Source organism: Emiliania huxleyi, assembly GCF_000372725.1.
Source record: "Emiliania huxleyi CCMP1516 unplaced genomic scaffold EMIHUscaffold_98, whole genome shotgun sequence".
NCBI lineage: Eukaryota > Haptophyta > Isochrysidales > Noelaerhabdaceae > Emiliania > Emiliania huxleyi.
Genome location: NW_005194754.1, coordinates 359,023 through 377,368, shown reverse-complemented (window position 1 = coordinate 377,368; position 18,346 = coordinate 359,023). Strand labels below are relative to the sequence as shown.

Genomic DNA, 18,346 nt, shown 5'->3' with positions numbered 1-18,346 from the left:
CGCCCCTACCCTCTTCCCCAAGCCCCTCCCCTCTTCCGCACGCGCCTCCCCTCTTCCCCACGCCCCTCCCCTCTTCCCCACGCCCCTCCCCTCTTCCCCACGCCCCTCCCCTCTTCCCCACGCCCCTCCCCTCTTCCCCACGCCCCTCCCCCACGGCCCTCCTCATTCCCCCACGGCCCTCCTCATTCCCCCTCCCCCTCGCAGGTCCTCCCCGACGCAAAGCTGCGCATCGGCGCGGCGCCCGCCGGTGAGGTGCACGCCGCCGCCGCGCCCTCCTCGTCGCCCGCGGCGGCGAGCGGCGGCGGCGGCGGCGGCGGCACGCTCCTCCACCTCCTCGGCTCGGTCCTGCGCTCGCTGCTGCGCCCCATGCCCGCGGGCCCGCCCCCGCAAAGCCTCGCGGGCGAGCCTGCCGGCGGGCCTTCGAGCCGGCACATGGAGCGAGAGATCGCTGGCGCGTACACGGCTCTGCTGCTCGGCTTCCTCTGCCGCGGCGTCCCGGCGCACTGCGACGTGGCGCGAGCTTGGCCCGTGGAGAGTCCTTCTCTTGGGTCGGCGGGCGGCTCAGGCTCGAGGCTGGCTTGCGGCTAGGTGCTCGGTACGCTCGGCGCTCCCTCCTTCGGGCCCGTCTCGGCGAGCCGCGCCCTTGCCCGCCGCTCCTCGCCACCGCCCGCCCTCACCCTCACGCCCGCCCTCGTGCAGGAGCTGCTCCGCTCCTTCCTCACCCTCCACTCCTCCGCCAAGCTGCTCTCCCCCGAGGGCACGCGCGCCATGGCTTCGGTCGTCGCTTGGATGGAGTCCTATCGGCCCGCCCAGCCCCCCGCCGGCACGGGCTGAGCCGTGCCTCAAACCTGGTGCATGGTTTTTATGGACGAAACCTCTTGCCGCGCGGCGATGCGCAGCAGGCACAGACCATGTCTTGCCTCTTGCGAGTGTACAAGAGCCTCCCCCATTGCCCATTCGTCTTGTGCGAGAGCCGCCAACACGTGAAATATACACTCGCATGTTGACTTCTGGGGGGTATACGCTGTATTCGCGTCGATATTATTTTTCTGCACTATGCTTTATATGGGGTGCTCCGTGTAACGGTGTACGTATTAGAGCTGTCAAACGTTAACTTTGGGCCTAACAGTTGCACTACTGGGCTGGGTTTTTAGGCATTGTGGGGTTGGCACTCCCATCGACCCTCATGACCTCCTGCGGTCTCTGAGATGGACACCAGTGGGGTGAGACCACAGCCAGGATACAACCGAAGGCTGGGTAAGCAGTAGAGGTCGATACTCGACGCGTCCCACATGGTCTGTGTCGCTGTCGGCACGCTGTCGACAGGACGTCGAGCGACACCGGTGGCAGTGCCACCCAGGAGTGGTCGGTCGGTCTCCCGTCATGAGAGAGCCACCATGTGATCCGTATGATGGTTCCTGACAACCGCCTCAGTCAACTTTCGTCACAGTTCCCGCTCTGAGAGGAGCTGCGGGTCAGTTCGACAGCTGGAGCTGTGTCGCCGGCGTGCGGCGGCCTGCCTCCGGAGGTGCCTCTGAGGCGGACATTTTTTGGTCACCGTGAGAGAACGCGTTCGAATTTTCACTCCGGAACTTCAACTCCGCACGCGCACCGGCCAGGGCTACAATAGTGCCAGTGAGGCGGAGGCGCGAGTCGGAAGGCCGCGACCGTCAAGTGGTTTCCCAATTTTCCTACAATCGAGAGAGACACTTCTGAGTCTCTTCCAACACCGGAGTCAGTCATCGATGGCACTTGCAAATCAGGAAGCCCCTACGCGCGGGCGCTTGCTGCCATCGAGACTATCTGGAACTGGTTCGATCTGCAGAAGGAGTGGCGCGCCCTTGACGACTACACAGCAGCCAACTGGCAGCCCGGCGACACCAAGATACGTTACCGCGAGTCCATCCGCTACGTCTCAACTTCGCAGCCTTACGCGGGGCGGTGGCTCGACACCAAACTTGACGGCAGCAACGCCACAACCATTCCAGACGACATATTCATCGGCGAACTTCAGCGCCGAAACGGTCTTCACCTCTCGCAGTGCCGCTCGACTGTCACGCGGGCACTCGAGCTTGGGGACACAGTCGGTGGTGCAAAGGACTACCATGGCGACTGGTTCCTCAACAACGCCGCCCGGCGGCGCCCACACGACGGCGTACTTCGCGCCTGGTACGATTGTGTCCACGCCGTCTCCGTCTCCCGGCCCGTTATGGGAGATGCCGAAAAACCAGAGCTCACCAAACAGTTCAACGAGGGCTACAAAACCGACCTGGCTGAGCCGGGCGAGGCTCCCGGGGGCAAAGACGAGATCAGTGAGGTCAAACTTTGGACCCCCCTCCGGGGTGGCTTGCCCGTTGGGGTCGGCCGCGCCGACACCGGAGGCAACCCCGGCTCCGTTGGAGACAAGTTCGCCTTCGGCAACACCGAAGAGCGCGCCCGCCTTGCAAACATGGGCTGCAAGCAACGCGGGTTCCGTGGTCAACGGGCGTTCGACCACACCACCGGCCAAGGCTACGTCAAGTCACAGCGTGGCCACTACCATGATGGGATCTTCACCAAACGCAACAAGTTCAACCTGCTTCTCCACGAGACATTCGGCGGCGGCTTCTCGCCGCCAGCAGTTGCAAAGATCAACCGCCTTGCGCGCAAGGCTCAACGCTCGGGCGTTGACCGCACCGCGTACCCTCCCCACTCCCGCCTCTCATTTGTGTCACACCACGCGGAACGCATCTCCATCGCTTCGGTGAAGGGGGTAAACCGTGCCATCCTCGATCGCCGTGCAAAGCTCGCTTCCGAGCTCTCACGCCGCGCGTAGGGCCCTTAGGGGCCTAGAGAACACAACCCCCCTCTCTCTTTTCTCCCAGTAAGCTAAAAGTACAGTACAATCGCTGTGGACCCAGCCACGTATATGGGGTGTCGCTCCGTGTAAGGTGTAACGGTGTATACGGCTTGCACGCGCACACGGGTCACGGCACGGGAAGGCATAGCGACACATAAGCAGCCCCCTCGCGCTCGCCGCACATCTGGGCGCGCCGTCAAGACACCCCTCGCGGTGCGGCCGACAAGCCTCGGTGGAGCCGAGTGAGCTCGGCGACGACAAGGTCGCGTCTCTGGTGCGCCGCACGCTCCCACAGCGCCGAGAGGGCCGGCCAGACCGACGCGTGGGGCTGCGCCGCGGGTGCGCTCTGCAGCAGCTCGCGCAGCGCAGCCAGGAGCCACAGCTGCGCCTCGTCGCCTCGGCAGAGCGGGAGGCGCGCGGCGAGGCCGGCCGAGAGGCGCGGCACCAGAGGCGACATCGCGGCGAGGTCGGAGAGCGCCGTATGGCGGAGCAGCGAGCACAGCGCGTGCGCGGCGTGCAGCGCCGCGGAGACGTCCGCCGCCGCGTCGAGCAGCGCAGCGAGCAGCGTGAACGCCTCGAGGGTGGCGGCGGCGTCGTCCGCCTCGTCGCCGGACGATCCAAACGCCCACCAGGAAGGGAGGAGCCAGCAGAGGCGCGCCTGCAGCACGGCGCGCAGCGGCGGCGGGTAGCCGCCCTCGCCGCGGCAGAGGGGCGGCGCCTCGGCGGCGGCGGCGGAGAGGACTTGCCGGAAGGAGAGGTGCGACTGCAGCTCGCTCGCGCACAGGCCGAGCGCGCAGTAGCGAGCGTCGCGCGCGAGCGCCGTCGGCAGCTGCTCGCACGCACCCGCCGCGCTGGCGGGCATCGCACGCAGCAGCGCCCTCCCCGCCTGCAGCGGCAGCAGCGCCACCAGGCAGGAGAGAGCCCGCTCCGCCCCTTCGCGCAGCCGCTCCGCCCGGCCGCTCTCGCCGCCGCCCCCGCCCGCCCACGCCTCCGCCTCGTCGTCGTCGTCGGCATCGGCCTCCTCCTCCTCCGCCGCCGCCGCCGCCGCCTCCCCGAGGTGAGCGCCTCCCTTGCCTCCCTCCTCCGGCTCGGCGGGAGCGCTCGCCTCGAGGGGAGGCATCAGACAGGCGCAGGCGGCCCCCTCCGGGTCTGCCCCCCACTCCTCAACCTCGTCCAGAGGCCGCTCGAGCAGCTGCAAGAGAGCGCCAACCAAGCGCGAGGCCTGCTCTTCGCCGCCGCCGCCGCCGCTTAGCCACGAGGCCAGGGCCGGGTGGGACGGCGGCAGCGACCACAGCTCCGCCAGCAGCTCCGCCGCCTGCGCGCAAAAGGCGGAGCAGCGCCGCTCACGCCACCGCCGCGCCGCGCCGTCGCCGGAGGAGGAGGCGGCGGCCCGCTCCGACGCCTCGCCGAGCAGAGTGCGAGTGCAGCCTTGCGCGGCGGCCTGCAAGGCCGTCCCGCCGCCCGCCGCGCCACCCACCGCGCCCGCCGCGCCCGCCCGCTCGCCCGCCCGCTCGCCCGCCTGGCTCGCTTGCCGCACTAGCTTGCCCAGCGCAGCGCCGAGCCGATCCGCGAGCCGCGGCGGCGGAGCGGCGGCGGAGGCGGCGCCGCACGCCGTCCGCAGGGCGTCGGCCGCCTCTAGCGACCGCACCACTACAGCAGGCCACCACTCGCCTCGCGCTGCGCCGCTCCACTCGCCCGCCGACCCGCCGCCCGCCGACCCGCCAGAGCAGCAGCCCGCTGGAGGAGGCTCGCCGCCCTCGCCGCCGCCCGAGGCGACGAGCTGCAGCAGCCGCCGCGTAAGCTTGGTCAGGAGGAGCGCGTCGCCCGCCGCGCGAGACTGGGCGGCCGGCTGCGCGGCGGCGGACAGCTCGGCAGAGAGCGCGTCCAGCGACGCCGCCCAGCGAGGCAGCAGCCGCGGCAGCAGCGCCACCGCCCACTGCCGGCCTAGCTCGCGCTGCGCCGGCAGCCGCATCGACGCGAGCTCCTTGGCTGTGTGCAGCAGCGCGAGCAGCGCGTGCGCCTCCAGCCGGCCGCCGCCGCCGCCGCCGCCCGCCGCCGGCACCGCGGCACCGCCAGGCGCGGGAAGCAGGTCGAGAGCGTAGCTGAGCGAGCGCAGCACGGTGCCGTCAGCACGGTTCGACTCGGACCGCATCACCACGGCGACAGTCGTCGCGAGCGCACTGCCCACGGCCTCGCTCGGCTCGGGACGCGCCAGCTGCCTCAGGAGCGCGCCACGCAGCGCCTCCTTTTGCTCGGCGGTCATCGCCCGCCCACGCCAGCGCCGAACGATGTGGTTCTTGAGCTGCGTCGCCGCGAGCAGCCGCGCCGAGTTGAGCGGCGGCGACGCGATCTCTGCCGACGTGGCGCTGGCTTCGAGGTAGCCGAGGAGGCAGGTGCAGAACTGGGCTGGCCCGGCCGCTGCGAGGCGGCCCAGCTCCTCCTCACCCTGCCGACGCTCCGCCGCGTCGACGGAGAGGCAGCAGGAAAAGGCGAAGTCCATGGAGGTAGGCAGGATCGATGCAGGAAGGAGGTGGCGGTGATGTTTGATTAGGACGATTGTTGAGAGGTAAATTGAGTGTGCCACGACGAGCGTGCTCGTGACTGGTTGTAGCGTGTTCTGCGTTCTGAGGCCCGCGTAGCCGTTCTGTCTTCCTCGAAGAAAAGAAATAGAACGCGTCTACTCGATCCCCCTCCTTTAGGCGTCTCATCAGAACGTGGCCGAGGAGAGCGTACGTAAGTGATGAGTCAGAGGATGAAGCGGCAGGAGAGAGAACGACGAGAGTGAGAAGACCGGGAGGCGGCATGAAGGTCGCTGCGAGAATTGGCGAGAGACTGCGAGAGACATAGGAAGAGGCAGACGCCCAAGGGTGGGCGACGGCTAGCACCACACTCCTCTCCTTAAAATCCGTATATGGCGGCGTGCCGTCCTGCCATCCTCCCATATCCCTGCTATCTGTTTCTTTCTTTTCCTTGTGTTTTAGTGCCAGTGCGCGCCAGTCCCGTGCCCAGTGTCGTGCGAGGGAGCTTTTCATCCATCCCTCCTTTTAGGCGTCTCATCAGAACGTGGCCGAGGAGAGCGTAAGTAGAGCGATGAGTCAGAGGATGAAGCGGCAGGAGAGAGAACGACGCGAGTGAGAAGACCGGGAGGCGGCATGAAGGTCGCTGCGAGAATTGGCGAGAGACTGCGAGAGACATAGGAAGAGGCAGACGCCCAAGGGTGGGCGACGGCTAGCACCACACTCCTCTCCTTAAAATCCGTATATGGCGGCGTGCCGTCCTGCCATCCTCCCATATCCCTCCTAGGGTCTCTGTTTCTCTCTTTTCCTTGTGTTTTAGTGCCAGTGCGCGCCAGTCCCGTGCCCAGTGGGGGGTTTTTGCTAAGGGTGTAGATCAGGTTCCACACCATCGTCCCACACGTAGCTCAGCGGTCAGGTGAAAAGGGGTTTTTGCTAAGGGCCTCCCACACACGCCACCCACACCGGATATGTCTTCGGCACTTTTTGCACTTTTCTTTCGTTTATAAGCCTCGTGCATAAGTTACGAGGCGCGTACCGCCTTTTTTGGCGAGCGCAAAGGACGTCCGACTTTGGGACGCACGTGACACAGCCGCGCCATGCCGAGCCTTCCGTACACCGTGGGAGAGCTGGTGGAATCGGCGTACAAACTCATGCTCGCGGCCGTGTTGGACTCGAGCGACGAGGAACTCGCCGACGATTTCGTGGTCGACGCCTTGGAGCCGCTGGCCCGCCGCAATCTGAACGCGATCGGCCCCGAGCGCCTGAGCCTTGCCAGGCTGCAGAGGGAGGCGGACGAGCACGGGTTCGACGGCGACGACATGTCCTCTGCAACCTACCAGCAGTTCGGCTTCCGCCTCTCCTGGCTGTACGAGGTCGTGCATGCACTGAAGGTGCCGCCCGTCTTTGACACGATCTCGAACCACAAGTTCTCCGGCGAGGAGGGCGTGCTCATTCTCCTGCGCCGCTGGCGCCACACCGGGGGCTTGCACACTCTCACTATGGAGACAGGCCGAAGCATCCCCGCCCTCTCTGAGTGCGTGCAGTACATGGCTAGTTGCCTGTCTCGTGACTCACCGCCTCCCCGGAGCAGTGCTGACGCAACCTGTCTGTACAGGTGGAGCACGTGCACCGCGAGTTCCCTCACCTGGTCGACCACCGCTCCTTCACCTCATGGGCGAATCACTTTGAGGACTTTGCTGAGGCCTTCCGCGAGCATGGCCTGCCCATTGACAACCTGATCGGATTCATCGACGGCAAGCTCTGGCCGTGCTGCCGCCCGGGCAAGTACCAAGAGGTGCTGTACTCGGGGCACAAGCGCATCCATGGCATCAAGGTCCAGGGCATTGTCTTCCCAAATGGTGAGTACCAATCCTGTCTATCTGCTGCCGCAGCCGCGACCTTACTCCTCCCGCCGCACGTCCCCAGGGATGCAGCCCTACCCGTACGGGCCGATCAACGGCGCCCGCCACGATTCCTTCGTCCTCTCGCAGTCTCGGATTGTTGAGATTCTGCACGACGTCTGCCGCGGGGGCCAGTTCGAGACGACCCCTGGTGGCCTTGGTAAGGACTATGTTCTCTTCGGCGACTCGGCATACCCCATCAGCGCCTTCCTTTGGCGCATGTACAAGGGCATCATGACGGCGGCGCAGACCACCTTCAACCGGGACATGGCGCCGGCACGCGTCACAGTCGAGTGGGGCTTCGGCAAGATTGTCAACCTCTGGCCATTCCTGGACTACCGCAAGAAGAGCCAGGTCCTGCTCTCCCCGGTCGGCCTCTACTTTCCCGTGGCGAACGTGCTCACCAACATGCACACATGCCTCTCGCGCGGGAACATTGTGAGCCTCGAGTTCGAGCTTGAGCCACCCAGCCTCGAGGACTACATGAACGGTGGCCCGTACAACTAAGAAGTTGAGACGGGTTCAGCTTTTCTACTCTAAAAGAAGTTTGAACACACTCGTGATGGGAGCCACGACGAAAAATTATCATTAGGGAAAAAGGAAAATCATCCGCGAAACGACAAAAAGGCCAAGTTTGCTCGAGAAGACGGCGCCCGCGAAGCGACGCTCTCGTGCCGCGCCGCTCGCACGCCTGAGTGAGACTACGCAGCTTTTTGTGTTCAGAGCCTCAAAAGGTGCAAGAACGAGCCGCCCACCGAGTTGCAGCTCATTCTGGGAGTGGGTTAGCTCTCGCTGTGCCTCCCGCCGCGGCAGTGCGGTGGGGCGGTCGGGCGCACCATGCCTCGGCGGCACACACGCCATCACCAGCACCAACCGGTGGTGAAACTACATGCAGTAGCCAGGGGTCCACATGAAACAGATGTGGCAATGAAATACTGGAGCACTACACATGACTGCACCTCGGCGACGCTCGCTTGCTCTCCGTTGCACCGTGCTCCTCTTCTCATGTTCACCTTGCAGGAGGCCACCCGTGAGAATAAGACGGCTCGCTGCGCCGGTCCGTGCTTTGCCGGTGGTGCTTCTAAATTTCTGTCTACGATGATGAGCACTCCGCTATTCGCGTTGCTGCTCTCGGTCGCCTGCTCTCCGCCCATCTCGCCACGGCTGGCCTGCCCGAGCTGCCGCCAGGCGCTGCAGGAGAAGTCGTATCGACGGCATCTCGCGTTTTGCGCTCCGGATCTCCTCGACCCGGAGGGCTGGGCTGCTGGTGACTGCGCCGTCGTCCAGCGCCACTGCTCGCGGCTGCACCGTCCTGGCAGCGCCACCGCTCGCGCGCTGGAGCTGCGCTTCGGCTTCGGAGGCAAGCCGGCCGTCACCTCGCAGCAGCGGCTGGCAGCCGAAATGGGCTGGACCAACCGGAGGACTCGGGACACGATCGCCAAGTTTCTCCACGCCATCCCGCCCGTCAGCGAGCCGAGCGACCGGCTGCAGGTTCTGTACGAGGACGCCTCGATGCTCGTCGTCAACAAGCCCGCCGGCGTCGGCGTGACGCCCGAGCACAGATGGCGCGGCGGCTCGGTGCTGAACTGGGTGATGTGGCACCTCTCGCGCGACGCCGCTCCTCCGCAGGACGGGCGGGGGCGAGGAGGAGGCGGCGGACAGCGGCGGCGGGGAAGAGGAGGGCGAGGTGGCAGGCGCACTCCGGCGCCAGCACCGGAGCCGCGGCCGTGCCACCGCCTCGACTTGAACACGTCCGGCGCGCTGGTCTTCGCAAAGACGCCCGAGGCGGCGAGCGCGCTCATGTCGCAGTTCGAGTCGCGCCGCGTGCGCAAGGCGTACGCCGCACTCTGCACCGCCCCGCCCGGCGAGTCGCTCGTCGAGGGGGAGATCTGCCGCGTGGACGGCGTCGCGGGCCGCGCGGAGAGGCGGCGTCCGCGAAGCGCGCCTCTTCACACCCCCGCGCTGTGAGCAGGCGTGCAGCACTGCGAGAGGCGCGTGTGCGGCCCGGGCGAGAGCGGGCAGGCGGCGCGCACCTCGCTCGTCGTCGTGGCGGACTCGGCGGCCGGCGGTGAGGCTGGCTCGGCGGGTGCGGCGGGCGGCGAATGCCTCCTCCTCGCGCGGCCCGAGCAGGGGAGGACGCACCAGGTGCGGCTGCACTGCGCCGCGGCGGGCTCGCCCATCCTCGGAGACGCCCTCTACGGAGGCGGCGAGGGGCGCGGCCCGCTGCAGCGGCACGGGCTGCACGCCCTCGCTCTGACTCTCGTGTCGCCGGCCACCGGAGCGCCGCTCGAGGTGGTCGCCCCGCTGGCGGACGACATGCGGCGCGCCGCGCTCGAGGCCGGCCTGCGGATGCGGTCGGCGGGGGCGGGGCGGGCGGGGGCGTGCTCGGACGCGGAGCGCGCGGCGTTGCAGACGGCTCTGGAATAGGAGCGTGGAGCTTTTATTTGGGTTCTGACCAGGTTCTACTAACGGTCAAAAACTCTGAGGCAAGATATGGCGTGGGATTTAGTTAGAGGGACATGCACATGCACATGCACATGGACATGGACATGGACATGGACATGACACATCATGTCATCACATCTCACATGCACATGTGCACATGCACATGTGCATGTGCATGTGGGCATGTGTCGGTCAAAATGTGTGCACGTGCATGTCCATGCACATCGTGAGACATGTGCATGTCCGTATGGCATGTGCATGCACACGCGCATGCACATGCACATGTGCATGTGCATGTGGAGAAGACAAGCATGCGCATGTGTGCACAACATGTACATGTCCACATGTGACATTGAATCCGTTTGAAATTTTTTCATGTCCGCGCAGCAATTCAATCATGCACATGCACACATACATGTGTTGTCCCCGCCCGATGCACGATCTTGGTGTGAGGGCGGATGTTCAAACCAGAGAGTGGAGGACCTCTGAAAGCTGACCTCGGACACCATATGTCGGACACATACGTGCGCGGTCGACTCTTTTCGTTTTGCGCGATACTCTACGTGTACGGCTCTATATAATCTCCGCGTTTTTTGAGCGTTGTGGTCACATATCCCCCCTTCAAACAGAAACACACCTTAGTCACATCTCTCCACTAGCACCGTCAACGACGAGCGAGGTGTGAGATCACTCGCACTGAAATATATTAGATTGCGGTGCGTGAGACCCAGGGCCAGCAGCCACGAGCCAGCTGCTCTCTCGAAGCTGCTGAACAGGCCACTCTTGGGGAGTTGCTGCTTGCCAAGCTAGCAAGCGTCACTGCTCCTCCTCCTCCTCCTTCTCCGGCGGCGGCGGCGCCTCGGAGAGCCACTCGCGTAGCTGCGAGGCGATCTCGCCAGGCAGTGGCTCCTCCGCCACGCTGTCTTCGGCGAGGGCGTCGAGTGCTCCGCACCTGGGCGCGGGCAGCGAGGGAAGGCGTGTGGAGGTGTGCGCAAGCGTGCAGGGTAAGTGCGTGTGTTGTCGGGAGGTGTGGACGGGACGGCCTCGCACCACGCGAGCTCGTCACGCAGCGAGGTCACCTCCCGCAAGGCGAGCATCAGGCCCGCTACGCTGCGCCGCACCGTCGTCTCGCCAGAGAGCGGCTCGCTGTCGGCAAAGGCAGAGAGGAGCTGCTTTGCCGTGGCCGCCGCGTCCCAGTCCTTGGACCGGCATATGGCCGCGAGCCGGGGCAGCCGCGCGTCCGCAGCGATCGTGCACGCCTCCGTGACGCCCTGGTGCCTCACCTCTGCGTCACTGCTGCCAACAGCGCAAAGGAGCGCCTTGACGAGTGCCGGATCGTCGAGCGTGTCGGGTAGCTTGGCGAGAGTCTCCGCGAGAAGGCGGATGGCCACACGCCGCAGCCCCAGCTCGGGGTCGACCGCAGCGCCCTCGCCAGACTCTGGCTTGGCCTGCCTCGCATCTTCCGCGAGAGCACGGAGGAGGCCCGCGCAGAGCGAGGAAGAGGCCGCAGCGATCGCGAGCTGCTCGGTGTCGGGCGCCCGAGACACGACGGCGAGCAGAACTGCCCCCGACTTTTGCCGCATCGGCGGCTCGGGGTGCAGCACCATTGTCATGACCAGGATCCTCATCCCGGCCGACATCACCTCGGTCGCAAAGGCGCTGCCACCGTCGGCGGCCCTCTGCTCGAGAAGATCGAGGGCGAGGCGGGCCTTCTCTGTGCCCTTGTCCTCCATCATCGCCATCGGCTCCAGCTTGCTCAGGAGCGCTGCCGCCATGGCTCTGTGTGCTCACGAAGAAGCTCGAGCTTTCGGCGGGGGCCCGAAAAAAAGAATTTGATTCTGGGGCAGAGGACTGGTGTGTAGCGGCGTGCCGTCCTCCCATCCCTCCCTTTTATTTTTTTCTTTTTTCGAAAAAAGAAAAATTGACTTTCTCCTTTTACCAAGTTCGGGGACGCACGTTCCGCTCGAACTCCGCCTTCACCTCGGCCCGCGGCGCTTGTTCGCGGCGCCCACCGCTTCTTCCATCCACGTAGACGCATGGCGGCGAGCTCTCACGGATTGCAACCCGCATGGCGAGCTGCTCCGATGGATTCTACGCAGCCTGGGCGGCGGGCGCCGCTGCAGATGGCGTTTGTCATCACTCTCACCATGGACGGGCCCTACATTGACGGGGCCGCGGTGCTCGGCCACTCGATCCGTACCGCACACAGCCACTTTGCAAAGGATGGTGAACCGTCACCTGCGCGGGCGGAAGCTGGAGAGGAGGGGACACTGCAGCCGCCGACGTACGTGAGCTCCCTCGTCGCATTGACACACCCGACCGTCTCCAACGCGACGCGCGCTGCTCTCGCCTTGGTTGGCTTCCGAGTGCTCGAGCGACCGACCCCGGTGGCCATCCCCGAGATCCGCGGCTCCTTTTTGCGGCAACGCATCGTCCGCTCAGGGTGCTGCGGCGCCACAGAACTGATGAAGCTGTGGGCGTGGTCGCTGGTGGAGTACGACCGGGTGCTGCTCCTCGACACGGACTCGATCGTGCTGCGGCCGATTCCGCTCGGGATCCTGCTGCGCATGGCGCCGGGCGACCTCGCTTACACGTACGACTACGGGATGGGCAAGCGAGGCCTCCGCACACCGCCCATCCAGGGAGGCTTCTTGCTGGTGCGCCCCTCGCCGAGCGTGCTGGCCGAGCTGCTCGAGATTGTGCGCGAGGGCGACTTTCGACCCGGCAGCGGGTGGGGCGGCTCAAACATCGGCCACTTTTGGGGCGGCGTCACCGTGCAGGGGTTGCTGCCATACTACTACACCGTGCGGGCGGACCGCCGACGGGTGTCAGGCATGGAGCTCGACCGTTGCGTCTTCAACAACATGGCGGACAACCCGCGGGGCGCGGAGTACGCGGTCGCCCTGGTCCCGCTGAACGCTTCGGCCTCGGGAGCCGCGCGCGACATGCGGTGGCAATACGTCGGGCCCGACTGCCGCGCGAGCACGCTGGATGCGATCCGCAGCGCCCACTTCACAATCTGCTCAAAGCCCTGGAACTGCCGTCCGAACCGCAAGCACGCGCTCTGCTTGGCCCTTCATGCGCGCTGGCACAGCCTCCGAGCGGCCTTCGTGGCCTGGCGCGCGCGCGGGCCGCACGGCGGCGCCGCCGACGGCGAGGGCGAGGGCGCCGCCGACGCGGCCGGCGGCACGCGCGAGAGCACGGCGAGCGCGGTCGTCGCCCGCGCCTGCCGGGGAGGCTACAAGCCGCTAGACCTGGGAGGGAGTCTCAGGTACTCGGCCGCGCCGCAACGTCGGCTCCACCCGCGGGCGCGATCGTCGCGCGCACCCGCAAAAGGGGCGATGCGATGACGGGAGACCGGGCCGTCGAGACCGGCGAGACAGCAAAGCGGAGGGGGTCAGGTACAAGTAAGCTGCCCAGGACTTCTCAAGGGGGGGCAACCCTCGCGACTCTCAAATGATACCATTGACTCGAGCATAGGTAAGAACACTAGAGAGAGAGATTTTTAGCAATACCAAACAACTAAACACTAGTGCGAACACAAACACAACACGAAACACAGTTGTGCGCGCCAAGTCCCGCCGTGCGCCCCGTGCGGGCCCCGCGTGCAGAGGTCCCGTCGTTCCTAGTGTTGTGACCTGCGGTAACCTCACACAAAGCGAAGTGCGAAATTCGGACAATGCTCTTTTCCCACGCCCGCCACATGACGCCCACCGCCGCCGCGTCGGTCGGCGCGCGCCGACGCCGACCATCACCACCGACCGACGGCTCGCACGGCCGTGCGGTGAGCAAAAATTTGGGTCGCTGCGCGCCTGACGGATGCTCTGCGACGTCTGGACGCTCGCCAGAAACGCCAGGAAGCTTGCCTTCCACCCCTGGGCCCGAGGGCGAACGGCAGTGGTCGGCAGCCTCTGCGACGCTCCGATCGGCTCCTCGACCTCATCGCCTGCGACGAGCCAGCATGGCTCGTCGCTCGACGGCAGCCTGCTCAGTATGCTCTTGGCATTCTGTACAGCCTCGCCAGGCTCTCTGAGACAGCCTGCAGGGCCGGCGCGGACCGCCTCGAGCGCGATGGCCCTCCTCAGATACCTACCTCTTTGATGCCTGTCGGCTCTCCAATCTCGTCGCCGGCGGCAGGCCCGCATGGCGCGCTGCTCGATGGCAGCCTGCTCAGTACGCCTTGGACAGTGACTTCTGCCTCGCTGCTCTTACTGCAGCCGCCTCCGGGGCCGGCGCCGGCCGCCTCGCTTCGCCAGTGCTGTCTACACCTGCGACACGCGTGTCGGCTCGCCGCCCGCGTCGCCCGCGGCGGGCCCGCATGGCTCGCCGCTCGTCGGGAGCGTTCCCAGCAGGCTGTGCAGGGCAATCTGCCTCACTCAGGGCGCCGCCGCCGCTGCGCGGGGCCGCCACCGGCGCTGCTGCCGTGAACACTGCCGCCGTGTACGTCACCATCGCCTCTCTTCGTCGCCGATCTCGCCGACGCCGCTCGCCGCTCGCCGCCGCCCTGCCCTGCCCTGCCCTGCCCTCGCACAAACAAACACACACACACACACACACACACATACAGACACACATACAGACACACATACAGACACACAAGACACAGCCTACCGCAACCACGAGCGCCCCGCCCCTCCCGCCTCACGCCCTGCGCCTCACGCCGCGCGTCCCACGCACGCCCCGCGCCCCGCGCCCCCTCACCTCGCGCCTCACGCCTCCCTCCCCACCCTCTCAGGCATTTCTCCTCCCTGCTGCTCGCCGACTCCTCCTTCCCCCCGCATGACCGACGACTACCCGTCCTTCGGCGACTCCTCCCTCTTCGGCGCCAACGCCCACTACCCGTTCGGCCCGGTGAGGGGCGGGAGCGCAGCCATTCCAACGGCTGGAGAGTTTCTGAACGGCCGCGCATGCGCCTGCATGCCGGCTTACTAAGAATGTCCCTCGCTCCGGCTCCTCTCTCGGAAGACGCGCGCCGGCCTGGGGGACTCGCTTGCGATCCCGCTCCAGCCAGAGGCCGCGTGAGGCGTGTGGGACGGTGTACGCTGGGGCTTGGCCCCAAGTGCACTGGCCTCGCGTCTCGAGGGGAGGGCGGCTCGTAACTGAGGTTCGCCGTCAGGGACAGTCGTCCTCCCCTTCTCGGCCATTCCAACGGCCAGGCCGCTCGCTTAAGGCTGATTGGCTAGACGAGCGGCCTACCTCCAACGGGGCGGTCCGGGAACGCGTGGAACCTGCCCACCTCGGTGGGAGGTGGTTTGGCGCCGACGGACCGCCCTCTCCACCACCCTCGCCCAGGGATCTACAACGCTGTCTTAAGGTCCGACAGGTTCGGCACCGGGCACCGCCTCGGTATACAAAATGCGCCTGCGGGCGGACCCTCACAGATCACAGATCACAGAAAGCTGCGAATTCTCTCGTTGGCGCTGAAGCCCAGCCTGCTGAACCCCAGCTTCCCGCGGTCGCACGGTCGATGGGCGGTCGCACGGTCAAACGCCCCGAGCGCTACGGTGGATCGCCAGACAACTCACCGGAACGGCCTGCACGCAAACGCGCCAGGGGGCCCTTACAGCCGCTCCGGAAGCGGACGCGCTGCGGCACGTGCGCTGCGTGCAACGCCACAAACTGCAAGGCGTGCCGCTTCTGCCTGGACATGCCAAAGTACGGAGGCACGGGCACGCTACGGCAGCCGTGCATCCAGCGCCTCTGCGAGGCTATGCTCGCGGAGAAGCTGCAGGCCAAGGAGGCCGCCGCGGCCGAGCGCGAGGCCGACCGCGAAAAGAGGCGTGCCGAGCGCGAGGCGGAGCGGGAGGCGCGAGACGAGGTGCGGCGCGCGGCGCGGATGGCGAGGAACACGGAGCGTGAGGCGCGCCGCGGGCCGCGCCGCCGCATCTCGGCGGTCGACGGCGTCGACGGCCTGTCGGACGGGTTTGGGAAGCAGGCCGACGAGTTGCTGGCGGACGGGTGCGAGGTCGAGGTGCAGATGGAGGAGGAGGGGCTCGCGGGGGCGGTCTACAGCGGGACGCTGGTCCGGGACAAGGGCAAGCAGGAGGGCGGCGCGTGGGTAGTCTTCGACGAGCTGCTCGACGAGGAGGACGAGACGGCGCCGCTGCGCGAGTGGGTGCGGCTCGAGACGGTCCGGCGGCGCCCTCCGGCGACGCCGGCGGGATTCGCGCGGCTGGTGAGCGCGGGCGACGTGGTCGAGCTGTACTACGAGGACGGCTGGTGGCAGGTCGAGGTCGAGGGCTTCGTTCGGCCGGGCGACGCACCGCCAAAGGCGGAGGGCGCCGCTTCGCATGTCGCGTCGGAGCAAGGGCCGGAGGGGCCGGAGGAGCCGGAGCAAGGGCCGGAGGGGCCGGGCGCGGGAGGCGCGGCGCTGGCGGTGGAGGGAGCGGGCGCAGCCGACGCACGGAACGGCGGTGCTGCGGCGGGGAGCGTGTGTGCGGAGGGCGGCGGCCACGACGTGCTGCTCCAGGGCCTCGTCAAGCGGCACGACCTCAACGGCCACCGAGGCGCGTCCGCCCTCGGGCCTCCTCCCCCCCCCCCCTCCTCCCCCCCCTCCTCCCCCTCCTCCTCCCCCTCTTCCTCCTCCTCCTCCTCCTCCTCCTCCTCCTCCTCCTCCTCCTCCTCCTCCTCCTCCTCCTCCTCCTCCTCCTCCTCCTCCTCCTCTCCACCTCCACCGCCGCGCCTCTGAGCACGCCCCGCGCCCCAGCGCCCGGCCCGCCGCCCCCCCCGCCCTCAGGCATCACCGAGCACTTCGACCCGACTCGGCAGCGCTACCGCGTCCGGATTGCCAAGTCGGGGGAGCGAGTCAACGTCAAGCCGTGCAACATGACCTTCCTCCCTTCGCTGCACGCCTCCGCCACCGCCGCGGCCGCCGCCGCCGCCGACGCCGCCGCTGCTGCCGCTGCGCACCCTTCGCCCCCCTGCTCGCCCCCGGCCGACGACGCCCCCGCCGACGGAGCAGCGGGCGACGCGTCTAGCAGCTCGCCCCCGCGGCCCCGCCGCTCGGGAGCAGGGCAGCGGTCGCAGCGGTTCGAGGCGGGGCCGGCGCCGTCGCCGCGGGACTTGTGGCGGCAGGTGCGCGCGGAGGACGGTCACGGGCAGCCAGGAGGCGAGGGCGGCGGGTCGGTGGCGGGCGAGGCGGTGCTGGGCGAGGCGGTGCTGGAAAAGGCGCAGGAGGTGGAGGCGCAGGAGGAGGAGGGGGAGGAGGAGGGGGAGGAGGGGGAAGAGGAGGAGGAGGGGGAGAAGGAGGAGGAGGAGGCGGAGGCGCCGCAGCAGCAGGAGGAGAAGGAGGATGAGGAGGCGCAGAAGGAGGAGGAGGTGGAGCAGGAGGTGGAGGGGCAGGAGGCCGCATCAGAGGAAGAGGAGCCGGAGGAGGAGGAGGCGCAGGAGGAGGAGGTGCAGGAGGTGGCGGCGCCGGAGGAGACGGCGCCGGGAGATGCGGAAGCGGAGGTGGCAGACCCGGGGGAGATGACGCCTCTGCGGAAGGCCGGCGAGGAGGGCGGGGCGGAGGGCGGGGCGAAGGGATGCGCCAAGGTTGAGGCGGAGTCTGCATGGGAGGCCGAGGCTGCGGCGGTGGGCCCTGGCGTCGAGGAGGGCAGCACCGCGGCGAATGGCGGCGAGGTTTCCAACGGCGGCGAGGGGGCTGATGGCGGGGGGGCGCTGCCTCCGCCGGGAGGGGGGGCTGCGGACGGGTCGATGGACGGGGTCGTAGCGACGCCGGCGCTCGGCGGCGGCGGCGAGAGCCAGTGCGCCAACGGCGACAGGGTCGCCAGACAGGCCGGGGGCGGTGCACACGGCAGCGCCGAGGGCGGCGGCAGCGGAAGCGGTGCCGGCGGCGGGGCTGGCTCCGGCGTCGTCTTCCGCGTCCGGTCGGTCAAGTTCGACGTGCGGCACGAGGTTGGCGAGGCGGTGCTGCGCCCGCTCTGGATGTGGGACGCCGGCCGGTGCGTGTGGAGGTTCGAGCGTCGGCACGGGCCGGTGCGGCGCGGCTCTGCGCTCTGAGGCGCGAGGCGGTGTGGGTAGGTATGAGCTCGAGGCTGGGCACGGGTATGCGGGCGTGGGCGGCGAGGTGTTGCCGAGGCGAGGCGGGGCGCTAGCACGGGAGAGGCAGCTCTAACCGGCAGGCGACGTGGAGGGTAGGCGGTCTTCCGATTCGCGCGCGGGATCGCTCGCTCGCACGGCGGCAGCGACGCGAGGCGCTCGAGCTGCTCCCTGTACGACGCGATCGACTTTCTCTGACGAGGCGCGGCGGTCGGGAGTGCCCCTGCCGCGCGACACGGTCTCCTGCACGGCGGCGCCTTCCTTTGGGGGGGGGGGGGGGGGGCTACTCGCACCATGATCGCCTTGACGCGCAGGCGTAACGCGCCCGCGCAGTCGTGCTGGCTGTCGTTGTAGGAGGGAGCTGCCCGGGCAGCTCTAGCGGTCTAGGGCAGCTCGCTCGTCGCTGCGTGAGAGTGGTGGACCAGGAGTGTGGACCAGGTCCAGACTGAGAGGCTCATCAAAGACAAAGTCAAACTCGCGATTTTGGATACTAATATTTCAGCTGTATTTTACGTTTTAATCGTTATCGGAAACCAACAACCCCGGGTTGTTGTGGCTAGTTCCATTTCACTGTGCACAGCTCGCGTTACAAAACTTGATTATCG

General features: G+C 67.4%; 5 protein-coding genes across 5 annotated transcripts; all 5 read left to right on the top strand.

The window, feature by feature from the left end:
- Positions 1-366: 366 nt before the first annotated feature.
- Positions 367-1,639, top strand: EMIHUDRAFT_221734 (hypothetical protein; the record flags this gene model as incomplete). The annotated part of the gene is made up of 4 exons (XM_005756300.1): positions 367-548; positions 1,327-1,369; positions 1,466-1,528; positions 1,631-1,639. The coding sequence occupies 4 exons, from the start codon at positions 367-369 to the stop codon at positions 1,637-1,639; spliced, it is 297 nt and encodes a 98-aa protein (XP_005756357.1).
- Positions 1,640-6,452: 4,813 nt separating this feature from the next.
- Positions 6,453-7,763, top strand: EMIHUDRAFT_108038 (hypothetical protein; the record flags this gene model as incomplete). The annotated part of the gene is made up of 3 exons (XM_005756299.1): positions 6,453-6,893; positions 6,971-7,214; positions 7,282-7,763. The coding sequence occupies 3 exons, from the start codon at positions 6,453-6,455 to the stop codon at positions 7,761-7,763; spliced, it is 1,167 nt and encodes a 388-aa protein (XP_005756356.1).
- An 894-nt stretch (positions 7,764-8,657) lies between these two features.
- Positions 8,658-9,683, top strand: EMIHUDRAFT_69322 (hypothetical protein; the record flags this gene model as incomplete). Its single annotated transcript, XM_005756298.1, has 3 exons — positions 8,658-8,851; positions 8,933-9,131; positions 9,246-9,683. 3 exons carry the CDS (start codon positions 8,658-8,660, stop codon positions 9,681-9,683), a joined length of 831 nt encoding a protein of 276 aa, XP_005756355.1.
- Positions 9,684-11,785: 2,102 nt separating this feature from the next.
- EMIHUDRAFT_221729 (hypothetical protein) lies at positions 11,786-12,953 on the top strand (the record flags this gene model as incomplete). Its single annotated transcript, XM_005756297.1, has 2 exons — positions 11,786-12,811; positions 12,939-12,953. The coding sequence occupies 2 exons, from the start codon at positions 11,786-11,788 to the stop codon at positions 12,951-12,953; spliced, it is 1,041 nt and encodes a 346-aa protein (XP_005756354.1).
- A 2,215-nt stretch (positions 12,954-15,168) lies between these two features.
- On the top strand, positions 15,169-17,939 carry EMIHUDRAFT_221727 (hypothetical protein; the record flags this gene model as incomplete). The annotated part of the gene is made up of 6 exons (XM_005756296.1): positions 15,169-15,519; positions 15,637-15,993; positions 17,187-17,405; positions 17,580-17,644; positions 17,724-17,769; positions 17,841-17,939. 6 exons carry the CDS (start codon positions 15,169-15,171, stop codon positions 17,937-17,939), a joined length of 1,137 nt encoding a protein of 378 aa, XP_005756353.1.
- Positions 17,940-18,346: the final 407 nt, after the last annotated feature.